This window comes from Kogia breviceps, chromosome 1 (assembly GCF_026419965.1).
Source record: "Kogia breviceps isolate mKogBre1 chromosome 1, mKogBre1 haplotype 1, whole genome shotgun sequence".
In the NCBI taxonomy this organism is placed as follows: Eukaryota; Metazoa; Chordata; class Mammalia; order Artiodactyla; family Physeteridae; genus Kogia; species Kogia breviceps.
The window spans coordinates 63,478,220-63,497,051 of record NC_081310.1 but is presented as its reverse complement, the minus strand read 5'-3'; the positions used below and the strand labels follow the sequence as shown (position 1 = coordinate 63,497,051).

At 35.3% G+C, this 18,832-nt stretch overlaps 1 protein-coding gene across 2 annotated transcripts in view; it reads left to right on the top strand.

The window, feature by feature from the left end:
* Nucleotides 1-18,832, top strand: part of LOC131755914 (membrane cofactor protein-like) — a 53,025-nt gene that overhangs the window by 3,120 nt on the left and 31,073 nt on the right. For both annotated transcript variants that reach the window (XM_067028164.1, XM_059062572.2), the window contains exons 2-5: nucleotides 5,086-5,271; nucleotides 5,606-5,705; nucleotides 13,451-13,536; nucleotides 14,390-14,587. In XM_067028164.1, the coding sequence (XP_066884265.1) occupies nucleotides 5,086-5,271; nucleotides 5,606-5,705; nucleotides 13,451-13,536; nucleotides 14,390-14,587 (570 nt within the window). The remainder of the gene's footprint in view (nucleotides 1-5,085; nucleotides 5,272-5,605; nucleotides 5,706-13,450; nucleotides 13,537-14,389; nucleotides 14,588-18,832) is intronic.

Below are 18,832 nucleotides of genomic sequence, written 5' to 3'. Positions count from 1 at the left end.
CATGTAATATTTCTTTAGATGTTATCTCTTTCAAACAGTTTGCTCTCGAGGTTGCTGAAGGGAAAGCTGGGGGAAAGATCTGATCATCTGTTAATTATTCTTCCTTTCTATTTCTTTGATCTAAGAAGAGAACCAACAGGTTAGGCATAGTATTGTGTGATCAAAAGATGTGAAAGGTGTGCTTGGGCCAGAGGTTAATTAAAGTATAGCTTTGCTAAAGTGACAGACAAAAGGGACCTCCTGCAAGAAGCTCTTTCCTACAAAAAGCTGCTTACACAAAAGAAGGGGACTGGTCAGTGCCTCCCCAGGGAAGCAGAGACTACTTCCTAGAGGAGATGTTTAGTGAATTAAGTCAAGGAAGACAAGAGTTGAAGGAGTTCTCCTGAGCAGGAAGGAAGGTGTTCAGAGCAGAGAAAACAGTGTGAGCAAAGGCTCAGAGATGTGACATGGCTCGGGGCAGTCATGGACTGCCTAGCTACCTAGTGTGGCAGCAGTAAGTAGGACAAAGGAGGCAAGAGGAAGGCAGCGGTGTAGATCACAGAGTGAGTTATTATGGAAGAACAGGATACTTAGGAATGAAAAATTACTATCATAAAAATCAGACTATAATGTTATTACCTGTTCTTTTGGGCACCTTGAGGCCTTTCGTTTGCCCTAGCACAATGCAAATCTAAACTAAGGTTGCATTAATCTCCCCAGGCTCAGTAGAAGACCACTGCTTAAGGACTAAATTGCAGACGAACATTGTTGTCATAACCATACGAGGGTTCTAGATGACAGACAGTGATGGAAAGCAATGTGGGTAGTGGAACCGGGTTTCCTGGCTTGACCCTGGGTCTGCTACCTACAGGGAAGTATTCATGGGCAAGTTACTTCACCTTACCGTGGTTCAGATTGCTCATCTTAAAGAATGGGAAATAGTACACAACTCATAGGAAGATTGTGAAGGATAAGTTAGTTAAAAAACACTAAAATAATGATTGGCACAGGTTTAATTTGCTATTTCTAAAATGATTAATATCACCACTGTTTTAAGAAAGAAGTTCTAGAATTGTTCATTGCTAATCTTTAGGAAAAAATATAACCCACAGTCTTTGGAGTTCACTTTTAATAATGTTAAAATACTATTTCTAGTCATAGAAGTAATATAAAATGGGTTTATAATAAAATATTAAAACATTTTGGCATGAAAGAAATTTAGAATTCTGATAAAGTGAAATGTTTGTAAATAAATGAATGGATGAAATGGAAAATAGGAACAGAAACAGCAGTGAAAAAAGTGATGATTTGAAGATATTTCTGGAGCAGTTTGGCTGAACAGTAAAGAATTTGAATTTTGACCCAAGAATGTATAAAAATAATAACAGTACTCCTTCAGCTTTGGCACTAGGAACTAGAAATGCAGTGATGAATGAGACATGGTCCTCAAGAAGGCTACAGTCTCCTAGGGAAATAAGCAATGAATAATTACAGTGTGAAAAGTGCTATGAAAGAAGTAAATTGGGGCACCACGAGGACACTTAACCCAGTGTTTTGAGTGAGAGTTGTCAAGAGCCTCCAGGAAGAAGTGGCATCTGAGATGAAACTGAAGGATGCGTGGGTGGGAGGAATGGCAGGGTCTCTGGTCAAAGCTGAAGTAATATGATGCAAGGAGGTCTAGAGTGCTACAGTAAGTTGAGTAATTTAATGGGCACTACTAGTGGAATTGAATGTGGCTTAGAAGAGTGTGCAAGAGTGAGCAGATATTAAAGCTCTGTTAGCCATGTCAGGGAGCCTTAGACATTATCATGAGGGCAACAGGGAGCCATTGAAACGTACCTGACTTGGAAGAGCCTTGGTCCTAGTATCATATCAGTATTACTCTGGTGGCAGTGTGAAAATGAACTGAATGAAAGGTGGTGAGACCAGTAAGGAGACCTATTCAGAAACTCTTGTAGCAATCCAGATAAGAAATGATAGTGGCTTGAATTAGAAGTCAAGGTGGAAACAGAGAGAGGCAACAGGCATGTCAGTCGTGGAAACCATGTATCTTGTTTGCTGGCTTCTTTGTGTTATTTGAGATAGTGTGACACATTCCAAGTGGAGCTGTGGGGAGGCAGTTGAACACAGACTTGGCACCCCAGCTAAGATCTAGGATGGAGAGAGGGATTTGGGAGGCAGCTCTCATCAGTTGTAATGACATCATGAGGGTTTACATCTGACCCAGGGGGATTTGCAGAATGAAAATATGGAGAGCTCGTAGAATAACCCATGAGGAACATCACATCATGCAATCAGACAGAGAAGGAAGAGCAGCTAAAGGACAGGCTGAAAACCAGGCTGGTTTGCTACCTGGAAACCAAGGAAAAGAGCTTTTCAGGCACAAGGGAGCAAAGAGAGAATGAACAATAGCTCCAGATGTTGTAGACAGGGTAATTAAAATTACTGAGGGAGAGAATGTTAGGGTGAATTTACCAAGAGGAAGGCTACTAAATAACTTGAAAATAACTTAAGTGGCTTATAAATGAGTGGGAACTGAGAAAATTGATAGGTTAGATGTTAGAGCCTGCGTTTTGAAGAAGCAAGGAGAGTTTAAAAATAACTTGAGTGGACAGTGAGAGAAGGGGAGGGTGGTTAGATTTTGGGAAGTTCCAATTTGGGTCAGAGACCATGATTTTCTGAAGGAAACCACATGGGAAGGGGTGTGGCGTGTGCTTGTGTCAGGGAGTTATTTTTAATTTTGCAAGCAGGTAGAGAATGCTTGCACAATTTTTTCAAGTGTATAGAAAGTGAACAGTTTTCTTGATTCACAGCATAGCATTATTTCACTTTCCTGACACTCACCTGGAACACTGGGGAATTTTCTGAATGCAGCCTATCTTATTATGTAATAGCATCCATTGTTAAAGTATAGCATTACAGCCTAATAATAATTATGTTGTAAACTATTTAGAAAAAACTAAGTTAAGATGTTATTTTTTTGGAGCTAGGGACATTTACTTTGAAAATCCTCATAGGAAAAAAATTCAATGTTCTGAGCAAAAGAAGAAATTTGATTATAAAAATGTGTGATATTGGACTCAATTATTACTGTGTATAAAGCTTGTGATCAACTGGTTGACAAAGCAAACATTCTAAACTGCACATTGTTAAAAGCACTCATTTCATGATGCATATTGGTAGGAAGAAATCCTTCATTAGTTGAATGGATTAAACTGTCCAATTGACATGTCTTTTTCCATTCAGAACACTATGTGTGAGAGTTATTTTAGGAATTTTCTCTTCTTTTTTATACTTTCGAGATAGTTACTGAAATTGACTGCATAAACAAAGAACACTTGTATAATTTAATTATGGGCATGCTATTAACTTGATTTCTTTCTTGGTGCTTCCAGGAAATTCTAGAATGGTGTAATACATTTGTATCTAGTACGAAATTATATAGCATTTCTAGCCTGTGTTTTTTGTTTGTTTGGTTTTTTCCTATGTTAAAATGAGAATGTCTGGCTCAGGGTATTGAGTAAATTTAATATTATTAATAAAATTCAACTCAACTAATTTTCTTTTTAAGCAATGCTTTTAATACTAAAGGGTTTTGTTTTGTTTTTCGGGGTTTTTTGTTTTGTTTTGTTTTGGTTTTTTTTTTTTTCCTTTTTGCTTTTGTTTTGTTTTGGGCAGTTAATTGAGGAGCATTCATGTAACAAGATCAGCATAGTAGAAATGTTGAAAACATTTGCTAAGTGCTGAAACAGTTTCAGCACGTGATGTAAATGAAATGTTGGATGGTTTATCAAGAGAGGAGTTTAGAGTTTAGAATATGATAGGAAAGGAGGGTAATATTTCACCTCTTTAGAGTTCTCTCTTGACCAGTCTCTCAATCTGCAGTAAGACCGAGATCCAGGGAGTGATAAAGAAAAGGTTCCTCAGGGACCAAAATAGGTCTATTTCTTTCCCCTTAGAACCTTAACCTTATAGGTGTGGCCTCTGTATTCCTTTAGCACTTTAGGGCTTGATGGGCCTCCATAACATTATTTTACATAATTTTTCTAACAGATTTTATAGGTTGTCCAGCCCACAGATAATTAAAAGGAAGAGAAATTGTTGAAGTAGGAATTATACTCTTCTAGGGAGGGACTCCCCACCACCAAAAAAAAAAAAAAAAAAAAGAATAAAAGCTTAGAAAGGTATAGCAAGAAAGTAGCTTTACTGTTGGGGTATATTAGATAAATAGCCCAAACAACTGCCTCAGGGGGCTTCTAAGGATATGCATGTTCTATTGATCAGAGAAGAAAAATTAAATTACATTTAAAGTAATATCAAGAAAACAAAATTTTTTCAATGTAAGTCTATTCAAAATAGTAAATTTTGATATTTAAATGTTATCTGTTCACTCATAAAATTATTTAGTTCACAAATATGAAATATATGAAATGAAGTCATACCTTTAAATACTTAGTCCATATCTATTTTGATCTTTGAAATCCAATGTTTATTTAATAGTCACCTCTTACCATAGCATGTCTTGAGCACCCAGTGTGTACAGAGTGTAGTAGAAAAAGAAGGCATATGATCCCTGGCCTCTATGACCTTGCCTAATGAGAGGAAACTGAGCCTGAAATGACAAGTGATCATATGCTTGTGTTTCAAACTATGGAAGAGTAATCTGAGCAGAGTGCTATATACTATGGAAGACATTTTAGAGGAGAGGTGAGTTTTGAAATGAATTTAGAATAAAGTATGTAAGGATATGTGTGTGTGTGTATATATATATATGTATGTATATATATATATATATATACACATATATACATATATATATATATATATATATACAGTCAGTACCAAAAAGATTTTGTCTCCTTTAATTTACTGTTGAATGAAAATTTAGCTTATTCCTCAACAAATTAAAAGCTAATAGATGTTATTTAAAGTAAGGAAGACACATCCTCCGCTACTCCCATCACTTGGGTAAAAGCATGTGACAATCACTTAAAATCTTGCTAAGAACCTTTCCATTTATTCTGTACTGCCTACTTGCTGCTAGGCCAAAAGTGGCTGGTGAAAGAGATTAAATCCTTAATTTTCTGTTTTGATTTTTCTTCCTAGGTCTCTGTATTGATCCACCAGTATTGGAGAGTATGAAGCTCAAGGGTGTCATTAAACGCAATTATTATTCTGGGGACAGAATAGACTATGAGTGTCACAGAGGATACTTTTATGTGTGGCCTTATCTCCTCACATCTATTTGTGAGCCTAATGGCTCATGGAGCCCTATTGAAGAAGCATGTTTAAGTAAGGAAACAAAACCATTTTTGTTTGTTGTTTTTTGCTTTCTGTAGAGATTTTTTACACATTTTAGGGTGAATTTTCCACTGTAACAATAATGATTTTCTCATGCAAAACTAGGTTTTAGATAGCAATGCATTTTTTCAGGCTTTGAGAAATCTCCAGGGAATCTTTACTGGTGATTGGTTCCTCAGTAAATGTGAATTTTAAGTTTGCCCTTATAATAATTAAATAAAGAAAATAATATTTCATCAATAGAAAAGAACAGTGTAGAATTTTGATCTTGATTTAAATGTTTTGAAATTGGTATGAAAAAACGAATTTGAAAATTTTCTTTTAGGAAAATCATGTCCAAATCCAGAAATAAAACATGGTGAAGTATATGCCCCAAATAAAACCTTTGAGTTTGAATCAGAAGCTCACATTTCTTGTAATGAGGGGTAAGTAAGTTACTCCTTAGAGGAAATAAATTAAATGTTATGAATTCCATTTTTCTTTGCTTCTCAGCTTAATCATTCCCTTAAAGTTGATTTCATTTTTCTTTCTAGGTCATAAGTTGCACTTGTAGCCAAACAACTCTTGGGCTTTTCATGGAGAATGAAATGATATGTAATTAATAGAAAGGAATTTAAATTGAAGAAAAGCAAAATCATATACTTATTATATGTGATAATAAGCCTATTGGAAGCACTGAAAATGCAGTAATCATGGTGACTTTATCCTTAACAACACAGTGTACCCTAGTAAAAATGGCCAACTCTCAAGAGTTGAAGAAGGGCTCACAGAAATGACACCAACAGTGTAAGAGAGCTCCTTTTTCTCCACACCCTCTCCAGCATTTATTATTTGTAGACTTTTTAATGATGGCCATTCTGACTGGTGTGAGGTAATATCTCATTGTAGTTTTCATTTGCATTTCTCTAATAGTTATGCTGAGCATCTTTTCATGTGCCTATTGGCCATTTGTATGTCTTCTTTGGAGAAATGTCTACCTAGGTCTTTTGCCCATTTTTTGATTATGTTGTTGTTGTTGTTGCTGATATTAAGCTGGATGAGCTGTATGTATTGGAAATTAATCCCTTCTTGGTAGCATCATTTACAAATATTTTCTCCCAGTCTGTAGGTTTTCTTTCCATTTTGTTTATGGTTTCCTTTGCTGTGCAAAAGCTTTTAAGTTTAATTAGGTCCCAGTTTTTATTTTTGTTTTTATCTCCATTACTCTAGGAGACATATCCAAAAAAAATATTGCTGCAATTTATGTCAAAGAGTGTTCTGCCTGTGTTTTCCTCTGTATTATAATATACTGTCTTATATTTAGGTCTTTAATCCATTTTGAGTTTATTTTTGTATATGTTTGTATATGGTGTTAAAGAATGTTCTAATTTCATTCTTTTTACATACAGCTGTCCAGTTTTCCCAGCACCACTTATTGACTGTCTTTTCTCCATTGTCTATTCTTTCCTCCTTTGTCATAGATTAATTAACCATCAGTGTATGGGTTTATTTATGGGCTTTCTATCCTGCTCCATTGATTTATATGTCTGGCTTTTCTGCCAGTGCCATACTGTTTTGATGACTGTTGCTTTATTGTATAATCTGAAGTCAGGGAGCATGATTCCTCCTGCTACGTTTTTCTTTCTCAAGAGTGTTTTGGCTAATAGGAGTCTTTTGTGTTTCCATACAAATTTAAAATTTTTTTGTTCTAGTTCTGTGAAAAATGCCATTGTATTGAATCTGTAGATTGCCTTGGGTAGTATAGTCATTTTGACAATGCTGATTGTTCCAATCCAAGAACATGGGATATCTCTCCATCTGTTTGTGTCATCTTCAGTTTCTTTCATCAGTGTCTTATAGTTTTCAGAGTACAGGTCTTTTGCCTCCTTAGGTAGGTTTATTTCTAAATATTTTATTCTTTTTGATGCAGTGGTAAATGGGATTGTTTCCTTACTTTCTGTTTCTCATCTTAGTTGTTAGTGTATAGAAGTGCAACAGATTTCTGTATATTAATTTTGTATTCAGCAACTTTACCAGATTCATTGATGAGCTCTAGTAGTTTTCTGGTAGTGTCCTTAGAATTTTCTTTGTATAGCATCATGTCATCTGCAAACAGTGACAGTTTTACTTCTTTTCCAATTTGGATTCCTTTATTTCTTTTTCTTTTCTGCTTCCTGTGGCTAGGACTTCCAAAATTATGCTGAATAAAAGTGGTGAGAGTGGGCATCCTTGTACTGTTCCTGATCTTAGAGGAAATGCTTTCAGCTTTTCACCATTGAGTATGATGTTAGCTGTGGGTTAGTCATATTATGTTGAGCTATGTTTCCTCTATGCCTACTTTCTGAAGAGTTTTTATCATAAATGGATGTTGAATTTTATTAAAAGTTTTTCTGCATCTGTTGAGAAGATCACATTGTTTTTATCCTTCAATTTGTTAATATGCTGTATCACATTGATTGATTTGTGAATATTGAAAAATCCTGCCTCCCTGGGATAAATCCCACTGGATCATGAGGTATGATCCTTGTAACGTATTTTTGGAGTTGGTTTGCTAGTATTTTGTTGAGGATTTTTGCATCTATTTTCATCAGTGTTATTGACCTATAAATTTCTTTTTTGTGTGATATCTTTGTTTGGTTTTGGTATCAGGGTGATGGTGGCCTCAGAGAACAAGTTTGGAAGAGTTCTTTCCTCTGCAGTTTTTTGGAATAGTTTCAGAAGGATGGGTGTTACCTGTGTTTCCTTATTGAGTTTCTGTCTGGATGATCTGTCCATTGATATTAAATGTAGTGTTAAGGTCCCCTACTATCATTGTGTTACTGTCAATTTTTCCTTTATTGCTGTTAGCCCTTGCCTTATATATTGAGGTGCTCCTATGTTGGGTGCATATATATTTACAATTGTTATAATCTTCTTCTTTGACTGATTCTTTGCTCATTATGTAGTGTCTTTGTCTCTTCTAACAGTCTTTATTAAAGTCTATTTTTGTCTGATATAAGTATTGCAACTCTGACTTTCTTTTGATTTCCTTTTGCATGGAATACTTTTTCCATTTCCTCACTTTCAGTGTGTATGTGTCTCCAGATCTGAAGTGAGTCTCTTGTAGGCAGTGTATATATTGGTCTTGTTTTTGTAACCATTCAACCAGTCTGTCTTTTGCTTGAAGCATTTAGTCTATTTACATTTAAGGTAATTATTGATAAGTATGTTCCTATTGCCATTTTGTTAATTGTTTTTTGTTTTTGTAGGTCTTTTTCTTTCCCCTTCTTTCATTCTCTACTCTTGTGATGACTATCTTTAATGTTATGTTTGGATTCCTTTTTCTTTTTGTATGTATATCTATTACAGATTTTTGTTTTACAGTTACCATGAGGTTTTTGTATTGTAGTCTATATTTATACATAACTTGTTTTAAGTTGCTGATCCCTTAATTTCAAATTCATTTTAGGTACCCTGCATTTGTACTCTCCTCCCCTCACAATTACTGTTTTTGATTTTATATTTTACATCGAATTGTTTTGTGTATCCCTTAACTGCTTATTGTGGATACAAATGATTTTTACTATTTTCATCTTTTAACCTCCCTACTAGCTTTGTGTGTGGATGATTTCCTACCTTTCTTGTAAGTTTGTCTTTACCAGTGAGCTTTTCCATTTTATGATTTTCTTGTTTCTATTTGTGGCCTTTTCTTTTCCACCTAGAGAAGTTCTTTATTATTTGTTGTAAAGTTGGTTTGGTAATACTGAATTATTTTAGCTTTTGCTTGTCTGTAAAACTGTTGATTTCTCAATGAAATCTGAATGGGAGCCTTGCTGGGTAGAGGATTCTTAGTTGTAGGTTTTTGTCTTTCATCATTTTAAGTATATCATGCCACTCCTTTCTGACCTGCAGAATTTCTGCTGAAAAATCAGTTGATAGCCTTGTGGGAGTTCTCTTGTATGTTACTTGTTGCTTTTCACTTGTTGCTTTTAATATTCTCTCTTTATCTTTAATTTTCTTCATTTTGATTACACTGTGTCATGGTGTATTCCTCTGTGGGTTAATCCTGTATGGGATTCTCTGCACTTCCTGGACTTGGGTGACTGTTTCCTTCCCCAGGTTAGGGAAGTTTTCAGCAATTATCTTTTCAAATATTTTCTCAGGTCCTTTCTCTCTCTCTCTTCTCCTTCTGGGACCCTGATAATGCAAATATTAGCATGCTTGATGTTGTCCCAGAAGTCTCTTGAACTGTCCTCATTCCTTTTCATTCTTTTTTTTTTTCCTCTTCAGTGGCAGTGATTTCCACTACTCTGTCTTCCACCTCACTAATCAGTCCTTCCATCTAATTACTCTACTATTGATACCTTCTAGTGTATTTTTCATTTCAGTTATTGTATTTTTAAATTCTGTTTGGTTGTTCTTTATATTTTCTAATTCTTTTTTTTTTTTTTTTTTGTGGTACACGGGGCTCTCACTGTTGTGACCTCTCCTGTTGTGGAGCACAGGCTCCAGATGCACAGGCTCAGCGGCCATGGCTCATGGGCCCAGCCGCTCCGCGGCATGTGGGATCCTCTGGGGCCGGGACACGAACCCGTGTCCCCTGCATCGTCAGGCAGACTCTCAACCACTGTGCCAGCAGGGAAACCCCCTATATTTTCTAATTCTTTGTTAAAAACTTCTAATTTTTCATTCCGTGCATCCATTCTCCACCCGAGTTCTTTGATCATCTTTACTATCATTACTCTGAACTCTTTCTTAGGTAGATTGCCTATCTCCATATCACTTAGTTCTTCTGGGGTTTTATCTTGTTCCTTCATCTGAAACATATTCCTCTGTTGCTTCATTTTCTCTAAATTGCTATTTGTATTTTTATGTATGTGGTAGGTTGGTTACTTTTTTTGACCTTGGAGAAGTGACCCTCTGTAGGAGACATCCTATGCATCCCAACAGTGCACTCCCCTCTCATCACCCAAGGGCCAGGGGCCAGCTGGTCCCAGGGTAGTATCTGGCCTGCATTTGCAGACTTGGCTTGCAGGCTGCAGGACTCTTTCTTGCTTATGGTGTCTGCCCCCTAACCGTTGGAGCTGGGTTTTGGTCCTCTGGTGGGCAGGGCCATGTCTAGGGGTGTGTTTAGAGGTGGCTGTGGACTCAGGAAGTCTTTAAGCAGCCTGTCTGCTCATGGGTGGGGGTGTATCCCCTCCCAGTTTGCTCTTTGGCCTGAGATGTCCCAGCACTGGAGCCTACAGGCTGTTGGGTGGGGCCAGGTCTCGGTGCCAAAATATCAGCCTCTGGGAGAACTCACACAAATGAATCCCCTGATATATCTGCCACAATGTCTATATCCCCAGAGTGAGCCCCAGCTACCCCCACTTCCCTAGGAGACCCTCCAAGATGAGTAGGTAGCTCTGGCCCAGGCTCCTATGAAGTTACTGCTTTTACCTTTGGTCCTTTGGTGTGTGTGAAATATTTTTGTGCACCCTTTAAGAGTGAAAGCTCTATTTTCCCCAATCCTGTGGAGCTCCTGCAATCAAGCCCCACTGGCCTTCAAAGCCAAATACTCTGGGAGCTCCTCTTCCCAGTGCTGGACCCCTGGGCTGTGGGGCCTCACATGGGGCTCAGAACTCACTCCTGTGGGATAATCTCTGTAATATAATTATTCTCCAGTTTGTGGGGTGCCCACTGGGTGGTATGGGATTTGATTATATTGCAAGGCTGCCCCTCCTACCAGTCTCCTTGTGGTTCCGTCTTTATGTCTTTAGCTGTAGGGGATCTTTTCTAGTAGGTTTCAGTCTTTTTCAATGATGATTGCTCTATAGATTCTTGTGATTTTGGTGTTCTTGTGAGAGGAGGTGAGCTTAGGGTCCTTCTACTCTGCCATCTTAGCCACTCTGTCTTTGTCTGTTGAAAGTTTGGTTATTATGTGACTTAGTGTTGGTATCTTTAAGTTCATTTTACCTGGGGGTTGTTGAGCTTCTTGGATGTTTATATTTGTGTCTTTCATCAAATTTGCAAAGTTGCTCACCATTATTTTTTAAAAATATTCTCTCTGCCCCTTTCTATCTCTCTTCTCCCTCTGAGATTCCCACACTGTGTAGGTTGATCCACTTGATGATATCACACAGGTCCTTTAGGCTATGCTCACTTTTCTTCACTCTTTTTCCTTTCTGTTCCTCAGACTCAGTAACTTCCACCATTCTATATTCATGTTCACTGATCCTTCTGCTGCTCAAATTTGCCTTTAATCCCTCTATTGAATTTTTAATACCAGGTATTGTACTTTTAAGCTCCATAATTTCTTTTTGGTTCCTCTTTAGGTTTTCTAGCTCCTTGTGATACTTCCATTTTGTTCACACATCATTTTCTTGACTTCCTGCAAGTCTTCCTTTAGTTCTTTGAGCATCTTTAAGATATTTTGATCTAATATCTAATATATCTATCATCAGATATTTTTCAGGAACAGTTTCTGTTCATTTGGTTTTTTAATCTGAATGGACCATACTTTCCTGTTTCTTTGTATGCCTGGTGATTTTTTGTGGAATATTGGACATTGGAATCTAATATCATGGTAACTCTGGAAATCAGATTCTCCCCTTTCCCTAGACATTGCAGTTTTTGTTTATTGATTTTTGTATCATGTTTCTGTGGCAAGGATCACCTGAGATGTAAACTGAAGGTCTTCTCAGGCTGTTTCTGTGTTTTTTCACTGAACATGCACACTCACTTAATAAATTTCCCCACATATGCAGTTGTTTTTGAATGTCGTAGTCTTTAGTGCCTGGCTTCTGAGAGTGGAAACATGAAAAATGAAGGTGTAGCAAATGTTGCTGGATCTTTAAATCCCGTGTAAGTCACTTCAGCCAACAAGGAAAGGGCTTGCAAGAGTCGGCAAGGTGTGACAACAATGGCTGCCACCACTTTCTGTGATCAGAAATAGCAGTCAGCAATCAGAGTACAGATCCTTGGTACTTGGAAGGTGGTCTTTTTGGCTATTGTACCTCCTGCAACCTGTGTGTAAGCCGCTTCAGGAGCACACGCACAGTTGCCTGCCACACTGCTGAGGGTAGAGATAAGTTGCTGCTGTTTTCCTAAGGGCTGAAATTGACTGAAATTAATGCAATTTACCTGTCTGAGTTTTCCTCTAGAACTTGCAAGCCTTCAACAGACTCCAGAGTTCCAAAACAGTGACATCAGACAGATTCTGCCATTGCAGTTTTTGTCTAGTTATGGTGACAGATTCCTAGAGCTTCTAACTCTACCACCTTCCCAAAATCCTCTCCTAAAACACTAATATACAGAAAATGAGTACAGCTTAATGGAAAAGTCAACTGGAACCTTGTACAAGCAGTTTCACTGATTAATTTTAAACTGATCAAGTAAAAATATTAGAACATCCTGTCATAGATATAGAGGGCCTATTAGGCACTTTGAGAGGTACCAAAAACTTAAAGCATAGACTCTTCTCAAAAAAAAGTTATAGCCTGGTTAGAAACACAATATATACTAACATAATATAGTAAATCAAAATAGTAAATAAGAAGTGCCAAATACATACCATTATTTATGGTCATTACAATAAGAATCCAAAAGGAGAAGAGAGTACTGTGAATTTAAATCATCAGAGAAGATTTCATTAAGTAGTATTCCCAAGCTATTCATTGAAAGGTATTCTGATCTAAAGAATATTAAAAAGAACTAAAACTTACCTAGCACTCACTATGTGTCAGATGCTAACTTATTCTCAGAACAACCCCATGAAGTATGTACTATTATCTCTTTTACATAGATGAGGAAATTGAGCAAGAGGAACAATAAGAGACTTTCCAAAGCTTAAATAACAAGTCATTCATGGAGCTGAGACTTGAATCCAGGCAGGCAAGCTCTAGGGCCTGATCTCTCTGCTCAGTCCTTGCTGAGCAGAATGGTGTGAGCAAAAGCATAGAAGTGAATGTGTGATGCATTTGCCAGAGACAGTGAAGAGGCTACGCTGACAGGCATGATAGTAATTTAGACATTTTGCTGTGGGACAGTGTGTGTCCACATGCAGAAACTCTTTATTTGATTAAAATTGCAGATTTGGTTAGCACTTTCATTATATCGTGTCATTTAAGAAACTTCTCCCTCAAACTACTGTAGTACAGAAAAACAACCATATAAAAATTTTCAGTGTTATGTGCTGTTAAAGAAACAGTAACCTTTTCTCTTTTTCATTTAGTTACTACTTAAGAGGAAAAAAAATTCTAACTTGTAACCTTATTGGAGATAATGTGCATTGGAGTGATAAGATGCCACATTGTGAAAGTAAGTAAATTCTCACTTTAGAATTTAGATTAGGAATTTTCAAACTTTTTGGCTTCAGGACCTGTTTATGCTGTTAAATCAACAACGATTCCAAAGAGCTTTTCTTTATGTAGGTTATGTCTATTGGTATTCATTATATTGGAATTAAAACAAAAGTTTTAAAATAGTTAATTATTAAATCATTTTTAGGAACAGTAAAATCAATACATGTTAATATATATAACATTTTTATGAAAAAATTAAAAATTTCCAAAACCAACAGTGGGAATAGTGTCATTGTTTTACATTTTTGCAAATCTCTTCAATATCTGGCTTAAAGGAAGACATCTGGATTCAGTGTGTGGCAAAATCACATAATTTGTAGATTCTGGAAAATTTCACCATAAACTTACAAGGATGACAGTGAAATAAGACCATGTCTTGGTATTATTGTGAACCATGGATGTAGTGAATGGATATGTTTATAAATTATAAATATGCATTTCTTAGCTAGCAGTGAATTTTATTTTTAATCACAAGCATATTTTCTCATTAAATTTCCACCTCTTATGATGATTAGAACAAAACTTAGCATGTCCTTATAGATAAATATAGGTATTTCATATAGGTACTTTATATAGGTATTTAAGAAAATGAGTTTGGTTCTTAAGAGTTTTTTTCTATGTGATTTGAATTTGGGATAATACATTTTTCTCATGGAAACTCTCCTGTAAATGGGTAAAGGATTCACAACTAACTTCTAGAAATCATATGTTAAAGAACTTATGGAAGGTAGTTCATAGGACTTTATTGATGCTGTCTTACTCTTTCACCTTCCCTTTACCTTTATTTTCTCTTTTTACCCCTTTTTAAGAGATTTTTTGTGGACGACCTCCAAAAATAATACATGGAAAACACACCAATAGCTACAGGAATATATTTGAATATAATGAATTAGTAACTTATAGTTGTGATCCTTCAAATGGATCAGATGAATATTCACTTGTTGGAGAGAGCCAGCTTATTTGTTCTGGACCTGGCAAATGGAGTCATGCTGCGCCTCTGTGTAAAGGTAATAATGTTTCCATTTGTTTCCTTCTTCATTTGTAAATACTGTGGAACACCTTGTAAATAGTTTTACCTATAAGTGAAACAGTCATACATGTTTCTTCCTCCGGTTAAATTGACTTCTAATTTAATTTAGGCCAAATCGAACAGAAAATAGTTCTAGTTGTGGGGTTTCCCACCCCTCACCCCAGATGTTCTTGACATCACAGTTTACACATTGTGAACTAATTGTGTGTGTGTGTGTGTGTGTGTGTGTGTGTGTGTGTATTAGGATTTTTTTGCTTCAAAGAACTAAAAAACTCAACACACCCTGCCTCAAAAATAAAGTTTTTTCTTATATTGCAAGATGTCTGAGAGTTCTTGCTACAAATAATGGTAGAGAAAATTTTAAAAAGCTAAGCTTCTCATTGATAAGAATGATAAACTCTGAACAAAATATATTTTAAAAACAATATTTAAGGCACTAGAGAGTGACATAAAGCAAGGAGATGCTAGAGGGGATTTGATTCTTGGAAGAAAACCACTGAATAACAGGATAATATTTACTCTTTTCACGTGCACATGGGACATTCTCTAAGGTAGCTCATATTCTAGGCAATAAGATTATTTTTAGCACATTCCAAGAATTGAAATCATTAAGTGCATTATCTGATCACATGGAATAAACATAGAAATTAAAACAGGGCTAATCTAGAAAATTCACAAATACTTGAAAATTATGAAAGGCACTCCTTACTAACCCATGAGTCAAAGATGAAGTAACAAGGGAAGTTAGAAAGTGTTTTGAATTGAGTAAAAATGAAAAACACAGTACATCAAAATATCAAAATTTGTGTGATACAACAAAAGCATTGCTTAAAGGGAAATTTATAGCATGAAATACTTGTGTTAGAAAAAAATAAAAGCCTCAAATCAACAACCTAAGCTTTCACCTTAAAAAACTAAAAAAAGAAGAGCAAACTCAAAATAAGGAGACATAAGATGATCTAAAGATAGAGAGAAATCAATGAAATTGTGAAGAGAAAATAATAGAGAAAACCAATGAAACAAACCCCTGGTTCTTAGAGAAGATCAATAAAATAGATAAAGCTATAACTAGGCTGATAAGAAAGAAAAAGATATTTAATAAGTCAGACAGAGAAAGACAAATACTGTATGATATAATTTATATGTGGAATCTAAAAAATGCAACAAACTAGTAAATATAACAAAAAAGAAGCAGACTCACAGATATACAGAACAAACTAGTGGTCATCAGTGAGGAGGGGCAATATAGGGGTGTGGGCGTGGAAGGTACAAACTATTGGGTATAAGATAGGCTACAAGGATGTATTGCACAACATGAGGAATATAGCCAATATTTTGTAATAACTCAATGGAATGTAATCTTTAAAAGTTGTATTAAAAAATAAATTTTTTAAAAAGAATGTAAAGGAGGACAACACTATTCTGCAGACATTTAAATGGATAGTTAAAAAATATTACAATGATGATAGTTGTAATATTATATCTTTATGCCTATAAATTTGACAACTGAAATGAAATATTCCTTGAAGGACAAAAAAATACCGAAATATCTTCACACGAAAGTATAGGTAACCTGAATAGTCTTATACCTATTAAGGAAATATAATTTGTAGTTTAAAACCTTCCCACAGTGAGAACTGAGGCCCAGATGGCCTCCTTGGGGAATTAATTCTACCACACATTGCAGGAATAAATAATAGCACCTCTACGCAAACTGTTCAAGAAATATAAGAGGAGGAAATGCTTCTCAACTCACTTCATGGGGACATTACCTGATACTAAAACCAGACAAAAACATTGAAAGAAAATTGTAAACAATATCCTTATTGAATATAGAACTTTTCAACAAAATATCAACAAATCAAATCCTACTATACATCTGCGTCTCTATTCCTGCCCTACAAATAGGTTCATCTGTACCATTTTTCTAGATTCCACATATATGTGTTAATATACGATATTTGTTTTTCTCTTTGTGGCTCACTTCACTCTGTATGACAGACTCTAGGTCCATCCACATCTCTACAAATGACCCAATTTCGTTCCTTTTCATTGTACTGCAGAAACTAACACACATTGTAAAGCAGTTTTACTCCAATTTAAAAAAAAAAAGAAGAAAAAATTCTGCTATATGTAAAAATAAGAATACATCATAGCCAAGTAAGATTTATTCCATAAATGCAAGATTGGTTCAGATTTTTAAATTAATCAGTGTTATTTACCATATCAAAAGACTATAATGAAAAAATATATGAGCGTCTTAATAGATGCAAAAAAAAGCAATTGACAGAATTCATCATCTTTTTATGATAAAACTTAACAAACTAGGAACAGAATGGAACTAACTATATCAACCTGATAAAAGGCACATACAAAAATCGCACAACTAACATTATGCTTAACAGTAAAAACCTAATTTATTTCCCCCAAAGGTAGGAAGAAAGGAAGTATGTCTACGCTCATCACTCTATTCAGCATTGTGCTGGAGGTCCCACTCACTGCAATAAGGCAAGAGAAAGAAATAAGCATACATACATTGGAATGAAAGAAATAGTCTGTATTCATTTATAACATGATTGTCTATATAGAAAATTCCAAAGATTGATGTTTTAGCAAGGTTGCAAAATATAAGATCAGCAACATACAGAAATCATTTGTATGTCTACATACTAGCAATAAATCATTACTGAAAGTTTTATTTGCAACAACTATTTTCAAATCCAAAACACAAAATACTTGCATATAAATCTAACATATATGAAAGATTTAAATGGAATAAACCACTAAACACTAATAAAGGAAATTAAAGACCTTAATAAATAAAGGGATATACATTGGCCATGAAATGGAAGACTCAAAATAATAAAGGTGTAAATTCATTGTAATTGATCTATAAATTCAACATAATCCCAATAGAAACCCTAGTAAAACCTTTTGTATAAATTGACAAACTGATTCTGAAATTTATATGGAAAGACAAAAGAGCTAGAATAGTTAAACAGTTTTTGAAAATGAACTGGAGGATGTACTCTACCTGATGTCAAGACTTAGTATAAAGCATACTATAAGGCATATAAGCAAGACAGTTTGCTAGTGGTGAAAGGATAGATATATAGATCAATAAACAAAATAGTGAGTCAGGATTAGACCCTTGTAAATATGTCCAGTTGATTTTCACAGGTATACAGACAATACCGTGGGGAACAATTTTTTCAACAAATGGTACGAGCACAATTGAACACCCATATGCTAAAAAAAAAAATAACCTCAGCCCATGTTAGCACCATATGCAAACATTTATTCAAAACGAAGCATAGACATACATGTGAAACCTACAACTACAACACTTTTACAAGAAAACACAGAAAATATTTGTGACCCAGCCAAAAATTTCTCTAATACAACCCATAAAGCATGATGCTTTAAAGAAAAAAATAATAAATTGTATACTCCAAACTCAAAATTTCTGGACTGCAAAAGATAGTATTAAGAGAACAACAACAAAAAGCAATAGATGGGAAGAAAATATTTGCAAAGTATGTATCTAATAGTTAACTTGTATCTATGATATAGGAAGAACCCTCAAAACACAATAATAAGAAAACAACTTTTTTTAATGAGCATAAAATAGTAATAGACATGCTTCACCAAACGTGATATGTAGATGGCAAAAAGTACATGAAAAGTTGCTCAATATCATTAGTAATTACAGGAATGTAATTTAAAATCACAATGAGATACCACTAACCAACTGTTAGAATGGCTGAAATTAAAAACAAAAATCTGGCAATGCAAGCAGTCAAATATACATGTAATTGAAGTTTCAGAAAGAAAGGAGAGAGAGGAATACAGAAAATTATTTGAATAAATACGGGCCAAAATATTTCAAATTTGATCCAAAACAATAATCCTATAGGTACAAGAAATTCAGTGACCCTAGCAGGATAAGTAAAAATTTTAATTTTACCAAGAAACCCCCACCAAACTAAACATATCATGGTAAAAGTACTGACAACAAAAAATAAAAGAAAAGGGAGCAGGGAAAAAAAGTATTATATTGAGGACACACCCCCCCACTCCCCCATCCACCCCACCCCCTGTTACCCACATTAAGAATGACAGCTGATGTCTCTTAAGGAACTGTGGAGATGAGAAGACAATAATTTCTGCTAATGTGCTGAAAGAAAAATAAAACACTTAACCTAGAATTCACTGTCAAGGA